The sequence below is a fragment of the Schistosoma mansoni genome (assembly GCF_000237925.1).
Source record: "Schistosoma mansoni, WGS project CABG00000000 data, supercontig 0238, strain Puerto Rico, whole genome shotgun sequence".
Classification (NCBI taxonomy): Eukaryota; Metazoa; Platyhelminthes; class Trematoda; order Strigeidida; family Schistosomatidae; genus Schistosoma; species Schistosoma mansoni.
Window position 1 is genome coordinate 98,232 of NW_017386102.1, and position 9,755 is coordinate 107,986.

The 9,755-nt window shown below is 34.4% G+C and overlaps 1 protein-coding gene across 1 annotated transcript in view; it reads left to right on the forward strand.

Moving 5' to 3' along the window:
- Smp_135790 (dynamin-associated protein, putative) overlaps positions 1–3,311 on the forward strand; it is a gene marked incomplete at its 5' end in the record, with an annotated part of 63,365 nt that extends 60,054 nt beyond the window's left edge. The window contains one exon of the mRNA XM_018791120.1: positions 2,751–3,311. Within this exon, the coding sequence (XP_018647352.1) occupies positions 2,751–2,948 (198 nt within the window). The 3' untranslated portion in view covers positions 2,949–3,311. The remainder of the gene's footprint in view (positions 1–2,750) is intronic.
- Positions 3,312–9,755: the final 6,444 nt, after the last annotated feature.

Below are 9,755 nucleotides of genomic sequence, written 5' to 3' on the forward strand. Positions count from 1 at the left end.
TTGCGCTTGTGAGTGTCCCACCTTTAAGATTACATGGCATGGTGGTTGGTGAAATTCTGCTACTCCGAAACTTCTCGTCAGATCTTGCAGATGAATGTGTTACGATGGCCATAGAAAGCTTCACGACCAATAGATCCAGCTCAGAGAACAAACCTACATCAAAATACCGACTTCTTTTTTCTATGCACTTTATTAATGTCATCTCGATGCGTTGAGCCAATGCACAAATTTACACTGAGTCCTATGCTGTTTTAACTAATCACATTTTCAATATAATTTATGTATATAATGTTAATATTGTAAATATATATATTATTAATATATGCCTATTTATTCTATGGACGCTTTATGAAGTATCACTGTATTAATTTAATCTTACTATATTACTATTTAGATATAATTGGATCGTGTATTGTACCATTTTCAAATATATTCATTAATTTTCCACCAACTTCATTTGAATCATTTACTAAACAAATTGAATTGAATCAGTCTACCGGTATGAAAATGGAATTCACCATAGAACTTACTGTTTAACATCGTCCGTGATGATGATAATAATGATGAAATAATTCATAATAGTAACAATAATATATTAACCGAATTCCAATTTATATATTTTAAATAGAATGCTCTTTACTTTCCTATTCTCATATTTATATGACATATTCTTATGTTTCATTTGAATTATCATTAAGTCTTATTTTATTCCGAAAAGGTTAAACATGAATTATCAATTTGATTTTTATCGATCTCTTCTACATATGGTTCCCCATGATTTTATGGAATGTGCTTTTTCTCTTTTTCACATCTATCACTGATTCATTTACATTAACCCTCTTAGATTGTTACACTTATATGTATATTGTACTTAGTGTTCACACTATTGTTATTATTACTATTTTTAACAAGTTCCACAAAAAATTTACTCCATATTTCAATAATTCTGTGTACAAAATTAAGATCTCATTTTAACTTTATCTTTGTCTATTTGTTCTTCTTCTTTTGTAATTTATGATGGTCTACAATTTTTGTTAATAAAATTTTGTCAGTTACTCTTTTATCTTTTCTCTCTCCCTAATTTTAGTGAAAGTTGTTTGTTATTGACTGTTCAAATTACTATAAAAGAGCATTTGATGTTTAGTGATGTTTACCGATCTGTTGTATATCGATATATTAATTAATATGACTTATTGAGATTACTTAGAATTTGAAATTATTGTTTTTGTGACTGACTACCTGTTAGTGAACTTTTAGGTCGTCAGATTTTGATTGAACGATATACGTCAGTCCCCTCAAGAGAATGTTGATGAGTCCCAGCTCTTTCTACTGACTATCCAGCTACCTAACATCTCAGCATAGTCCACGCGATATCCAGTCACTAACGCTGGCGGTTACATTGCAACTTGATCAATGTAATCCGATCAGTATCAAGAAGTACTAGACAAGTATCACACTGATTACTCAGTCAGTTACAACGTAGAACGTGTACGTATGTACATGGGTTCAAGTTGCCATACCCTATCAACACTGAGTTAAAATTGTCAGCCCAAATCCCAGAATAGGAGAGGTGTTAACTGTATCAGTGGTGATCGGGAAGATTAGGCATCGAAGATACGACTCGAAAAGAAAACATAAATTAACGAAACAAAAACAAAAAAGGAGTTACAAAGAATTCGAAATCTCATATTTGGGGTCAGACAAAGAATGGATACACCTGCACCATTGTGAACGATGTTAAGGTGTGTAATTCAAAGTCTTTAACCAATAATTACAACAATCACGTGGACTCTGACCAGGTAGTCTGCACCTATCAAGATTGTCATTGACATGGACTGACGCCATGTTTCGGTGTGGCCGCATCGCTTCGGATGCTGATTGTCCGGGAGAAACACCTTACTGCTGCCACATACCTCTACAAACTTCGCTCTCGGGCCTTAAGTCGCTTCTTTAATTCTTGCGTTTCTCCAATCGGCCTGTCTGAGATGGTAGGACCTAAAGAAATATGTGTTCTAGCCAATATAGCTCGGCTGAGTAATCATAATAGGTAAGCCAGATCCTCCCACCACGTCAAGGTGGCAGCTACGGTCAAGACATTGGTCACTACTAAGTCGTCAATCAATTTTAAGCCATATACACCAATCAAGTACTTTTAATTTTTGAATACCGCACATACTAGTGTCCTCTTTATCCTAAGGTCGCTGCACACTGTTATCATAGCATGATTCCTTTACACTCTGATATTGTCTCCTCGAAGTTGTTCTCTGAAAAAGTGACTATTATGTCCTGGATTACTATTTATTTCTAACCTTTAAAGATGTTTTATTTTTTGTCACCTTAGAGCGATGGGTTAATAGTTTATTAGTTTATCTTTCCACCATTTTTTTACTGTATATTTGACTTAGCTTTACGTATGCTGGGTTTTAACAATCGCTTAGCGCCATTAACAAACAAATAGTACTATTTAAAGTCGATTATATTAAAGCTTTACCTCATTACTGTCATACCTTATTATTATTTACTGATATTTCTGTTTGAAAAATAGGCGATAGAGTTACGCAGCCTCACTGACTGAACATATATATGTGAAGCTACTTATAAGACTATTGTTTATTTTTATTTAGTAGTTTACTAAAATTTTATATGAAACATCAAGTTTGCGCAGAGAATTCAACTGTTATTGGTTTTCCAATATGTAAATAGCATTTAGTACTCCAAACCCAGGTCTTTTTTAATTGCGTGTTTTTCAGGATCCCGCAATTATAAAGAAGCTCAATTTAGCTCCAGATATCAGAGATGATTATGCTGAATTATTTCAAATCACACTATGGACTAGCATAGCACTGATCCTAGTTGTATGGGGCGTTTCTTGGGGTATCTGGAATATGGATCCTGGACGAGATGGGATTATCTATCGAGGTACAATGACAAGACCTAAACAAGATTAAACATTTCCTTTCTGTACCACAAATAAAATACATAATCTTTCCAACATAAAATTCAGCATAATTTAACTATTTATCGAGTATATTTCCAAACGTTTTGTTTGATTTTTTAAACATTATTGAAATCTTTCGATGTTGTTTTGTTTTATAATGTTAAAAATAACATATTTATCAGCCCATAATGTCCTATTTATCTGTAATGTAATATTTGCTAAAATTTCTTTTATCATTTAATGAAAGTAAAGGCATGGTTGAAAAAGTATCTATTGTTTTCCATCCAATTTGTTCTTGTGTTTTTTACTTAACTTTGTTGATTGTTTTAATGTATAATCAATTTAATATCAATATATGATATAAACATCGCATAAAAACACACTATTCTTATGTCCATTATCAATATAACCAAAAATGTTTGTCATGATTGGAACATTAGATTTGTCGAAGTCTACCGTCCAGTATTCCTAAAATCAAAACTTTATCACATTTGTCTGATTCATCTGTCTGGTTAACATTAAAAATCTCCCTTAGTTATTAGCCTCATTATTTTCCAACTATTTTACGTTAAGAATATTCTTCCTATGCCCGATTTAGAATCCTCTTGCTAAATTGTAAAATACATAATTTCCGACTGATGGTAATCATGGGGAATTAGGTACAACGATAAACAACACTGAATATTATTAAAAAAAGAACTCAGGCATTCCTTTTTTTGCTTTGTCCGTTTCACTCCAACATATTTTTTCCTTGTCCTGTTACTCTTAAGAGCCTATATTGTCTAGCGGTTTAATATGACTTTCGAGTCTGCTTTCCTTCGGAATACAGCCATAAATCAAACCAAATAATTTTTATCTATTCTAGCCCTATTTTTAAGTACTATAAGAATAAAAACAATACAAATGTTTCTCTTGTGAGATTATTATTTTGATCACCGTCAGTACAAGAGTATTGTTTTTTAGTAGGTGATAAACATGCTTTTAAGTGCTTGCTTTACAAGGTGCATTTCATTCATGGTAGAAAATTCAACTCAAAACTATTTGATTATTAATGAATAAAGACAGGCTGATTAATCGCTTTACTAGTATTTGCATTTACAAAATTCGCAAGGCTATACGACGGCGCTATACAAATTAATGTCTGTATTAAAATGGTAAACAATTCATCGAATGCATGAATCAGCTATGTGAAAGTTCTTTATATTAAACTCACTAGATTAGGCCACAAGTGATCCACCAAAGTACTACCTAGAGTGCTTATTTTCATATGACATGGATTCCTAGTGTATAGAATGTAAACTGGACATTTAATTGTCAAGTAGAATAGTCAATTTTAAACCACAAGTTACTTAACAACAAAGTATTTCTAGTGTATTACTTCTTACTGTAATATGGAAAATACTCAGTATGAATCTCTGCCAACTCATGATTATCTATGTCCTTACATTAAAGGTCGACCCTCTAATTATCACGTCTTAAATAAATCAACCCATTCATAATTCTAACACGTATTATGCATAATTATTACTCTTCGTTCATTTATCATATTGAATTGTTTTCCGGTGTATTGTCAACTATCAGACTAGCTTAATTTTTATAATCAACGTTTCAAAATCCATGTACAACTTGAGAAGTTAGGTTACATTAATGATAATCATTATTTCATTGAGGGTTTTGTGGAGATTGTGATAAGTTAATAGTTGGATTCATGAGTCGAATATAGCCAGTCCACCTCTACAACAGACACGGTTGAACTAACACCGTTGAGTGCCGGCTCATTGGTTTAGATGTTAAGCGTTAGCGCGCAAGTTTGGGGTTCGGATCTCGCGTTGCGCGCTGCTGAGGAGTCCCAAAGTAGGTTGGTTTTCTATGGTGCTCTAGCTTTAATCAACTCCTGAATTCAACTATTAAATGATAATCATGCCAGACAACAAAGCCTTTAATCTTATGATATTTGATTATTGATTGCGTTATATTGGTGAATGGCGATTCTCTATCTGCAACATAGCTTCTTGATTGGTTAGTTAAATTAACCTTGTGACACATTCGAGGCAAAACAAGCCTTTGTTCTATAACTAAAACGTACATTTTGAACGACTCGCATTCATAAACTAGTTTGTGGTAAGTATTTGTTACTGTGTAATGATAATGGTGAAATAGTCTGAACAGTTTCTGAAATAAATAACCGAAATTGTAAGCACAGATTATGTATGGATAACTTAAGTATGAATACATGTCAGAGTTTTTGTACTATTCCAGTCATACGATCTAGGTTATAAATGATTGATTTGTAATATAAAGAATTAAACACATACAATCAGTACTCACAATAAAACACTGACATCTTAATTCAACTTATATGTCACAAAAATGTTGAGAATTATAGTATAAAAGTAACAAACATATCACACCTTGAAACTGGTAGTGGTTTCATAAAAAATTTCGCACTTCGACTATACTTCTTATCAGACACATAATTTTAGAAAAATAAAATTCATACGTCTCGAACTGTCAGCTTTTCTAAATTAATTTTATGAATGATTCCCGAAATTAAAATGCCTTCACGGAACGTCTTGAATGTGGTTTTTAGAAAATCTGTCATTTTCTAGAATGTTATACTAATTTGTGAAATGAATCACTTCTCATATTATATTGTATTCTATAAATATGAATTTGATGGGTTTATTGAAGCGAAATATAAAATTCATAGGCGACAACTGAACAAGTCATTCATATCCTATTCGTGCATATTAAAATAATAAGTACTGAACTCTTGCGTAAAATATATACATTAGTGTACACATACATGTGACATCCCTGATTATTTGAATTAGAAGTTATCTAAGAACAATTCCGAAATAGATGATAACTAAGAATGGTGTTCAGGTTTCGAATCCATAGTTTAGTGAGTGGTCAACAAAACTCATATCTTACAATTACCAATGTTGTAACCATCTTTATTTTAGTGATTAGAATTTGACAAACATTTCACTAAAAATAAACGACTAATTGCTATACATCTTGATACCCGTTCGTGTGAGTCTGTCGAATCAATGAATCTGTTTTCACGAGCAACCATTATTAACTCAGCCGATTGACCGCATATTTAAAACGGAAAATGTCCCTTCATTATCGAAAGGTCCAGTTTATGGTGTTACTAAGGCTCCAATTCTCTTCGTTTATATAAATGCTAATACTACTTTTTTCATCGCTAGCAGAGGAACATCGAAAGTGATTGAAGTTATTACAATTTAAATCCAAAGGTTAGTTAATTAGTTTGATCCTATGCTGAGTTTTGAAATTGATAGTGCATATATTCATCAATACTATAAAAGCAATGGACTGTCCGCATTCTCCCGAAATGTCAAAATACATTAATGAAGAAAATCATCGCTTGACTGTATGAATAGCTGGATACTGCTTTTAGAAATATTTAGCGCTTGTGAGCTTATCGACATTATAGTATAGGCAAATTTTGCAACCGATGATCATCTGCGGTTGAATATAATAAAATAGTGATGTCATTTACAAGAATACAACATGAAAAAATGTACTACTTGTAGGTAGTATGTCAAATAGTATACCAATTTCTCATCAAATCTACTGCAACCAAAAGAGATATTTCCCTTCTTTTTTTCATGATGGGAACTATTTAATCTATCTTAAAATACATTCTACTCTTGTTATTTGCATAACGAGCTAGCTAAAATCACTGTGGAGCCTGGTACAAAAGCAATTTTGCCCAAGTTGCCAAACAATACAAGTATAACGCTATGACTTTAACAAGACGTGGGTCTAAATTCGCCATCAGGGTGCATCAGACTTCTCAAGATTATAGGTATACTTTTCTGAAGAGTACCAATTAGCACAAAGTCTAATTCCAGAATTCCATGTAGACTACCTACAACCACCTAGCTTCTGAATAGCATCGAAATCAAAATAATACCGTGGTAGTGGTGGTGAGAAAGGTATGTGTGAGAGAAGACTTGAACTGGATGTCTGAAGTAAGACAGAAAATTAGTGCATCTGTACCACTGACTGATTTTGAGTCATTACACAAAACGTCTACAGCATATATCAGACCAACAGTCAATGTGTTCCATAATGTGGATGAAGTAAGATGATTGAAATGTTTTTGTTACAATAATTAAAGGTATTAGAAGGGTTAAGAATAAAAAAGTGATATCAGGAATAATTATGGATAAAAACTATGAGGATATGAGACATAATTAACGAGATAGGGGGATATTTTCAAATACAAAATAAAGTAATATTAAGGCCAAGGTAACGATAAGACGTACTTCTTTTGTACGCACATGAGTGAGAGGAAACCAGTTGGAAGTTCTATTATTGAACATTTAATTAACCCTCATCACTACTGAGTCATAGGTTTATTTTAAGGTTGTTAATAAAATTCGTCCAAATCTACCTAGATCTCTTGGTATCAAACTCCTCAAAACAGCAGAAGCTCTTGCCATCCATGAGTTGAAGCCAGAACTGAACGTAAAGAAGAGGTACTTCTTTCCATTATCATTACCTCGGCCTTATACTATTGTTATAATTAACAGTAGTAATAGTATTATACTTCGTATTTGAAAATATCCCCCTCTCTCGTTAATCATGTCTCATATCCTCATGATTTTATCCATAATTGTTTCTGATATCACTTCAGTTCATTTTTACCCATCTGTCACCTTTTAATGTGGTTCATAACAAAACAGAGAAAAATATGATAAAGCAAAGAACTAAGTTGAGGATTATCATATATACATTAAATTGATTTACAGAAGAAATCTCAAACAAAACGACATATACGTATTTATTACTTCCATAAATCCGCCTGTAGCTCTTCTAGAGTTACTGCCGGTCCCAAGCCCATACAAAGGAGGAGGGTTGGGCATGGGGTTAGCGACCCCATCCCGTAGAAAAACTAACTCGCTAAAAAACGCTAACCAGAAAAAATAATTCAAACCATTTAAACTCTCCCCTCCAAGTTGAAGGAATAATTATGAGGCCTCATGATGAAAGTCATAATTTTTCGGAAGTCACGAGGCCGAGGCCCCTTCTAACAACCAGAGCAACACTCTTTATAGGCACATGGAACGTCCGGACAATGTGGGAGACAGGGAAGACCAGTCAAATAGCAATGGCAGTACCTGGAATCAGCGAAACCCATTGGACAGAAGCTGGACAACAAAGGCTAGATACGGGAGAGATGCTGCTGTACTCCGGTCACCAAGAAGAAAATGCTCCACACATTCAGGGAGTTGCTCTAATGCTGTCCAGAGAAGCACGAAATGCACTTGTAGGATGGGAATCTCACGGATCCAGTATTATAAAAGCATCACTCAAAACAAAGGAGGGGATCACAATGAATGTTATGCACCCACCAATGATAGCAACGACGACATTAAAGATTAGTTCTATGAGAGGCTGCAATTAATCATAGCGAAGTACCCAAGAAAGAACCTCACCATCCTGATGAGAGATCTAAACGTTAAAGTCGGAATGGACAACACCGAATATGAAGATATCATTGGATGACATGGACTGATTAGGAGAAAAGAAACGATAATGATGAGAGATTTGCAAATATATACGCGTTCAACAAATTGGTTATAGTGTAGTATCAGTCTATATATTAAGCCCATATACTTTATTCTAATTAATGGCCAAGCCAATTCGCCTATCCATTATGAGTCATATTTTGATCTTGTTAATTATTCGTTTATTAACCTTTACTACTTTTTATATGAGCGTATATGTGTACACACTTCCATCTTATTCAACATATGTCTGTCATTCATTTTTGTCTGATTATAAATATTGAGTAATGCTTGCTCACATCGAGTTGGCTCCCCAGCCATCTCCAATTAGCATTGTTTTCGCTTCGCTCGCTTACACTTGCTCATGTGCCCACAGCTTTCTGGTCTGCATCATTCATCAATAAAAATGTAGTTGCCGCTTCCTTTTGCCTTCTGATATTATTCACCGTTAGGATTGGTATAATAACGGTTATCGAAGTGAACTATTATTGAAGCACGGCACTACAATAGGTGGCACAATATTTCCACACGAACGCATACACAAAGCTACATGGATCTCGCCGGACCACACCACAGGGAACCAGATAGATCATATTTGTATCAACAAGAATTCCGAAGATCAATGGAAGATGTGAGAACAAGGAGAGTACCTGACATCTGTCTGACATCTACCTGGTTCTGGCCAAGATGAAACCGAAGCTAAAGAAACACTGGACAACTGGACAAACAGCATTACAAAGGTTCAATACAGCCTTCCTTCGAGATACTAACAAGCTCAACGACAGGTTCCAAGCTCTACAGGATCTATGGAAAGAACAAGAAACTACTTTGGAGGACAATTAGAAAGGTACCAAAGAAACATTAACTTCAACGTGTCAGGAGGTTCTGGGTTGCAAGGAGCATCACAATGAGGAATGGATCTCTATGGGAACCCTGGACAAGATTGCAGAAAGGGAGAACAAGAAAATAGCAATTAACAACAGCCGAACACGAGCAGAGAAAGTCAAGGCGCAAGCATGGTACACAGAAGCAAACTAGGAAGTGAAGAGGAGTATTAAAGCCGACAAGCAGAAATACATGGAAGAACTAGGAACGGCGGCAGAAAAAGCTGCAAGAGTAGGGAATATGAAACAGCTATATGACACAAAATGAAACCAGAAGGTAAATAAAGTAAACCAGAGAGACCAGTCAAGGACAAAGAAGGAAAGACGACGACGGAGATTCAAGGACAGAGAAAAAGATGGGTAGAATACTTCGAGGAACTGCTGAAT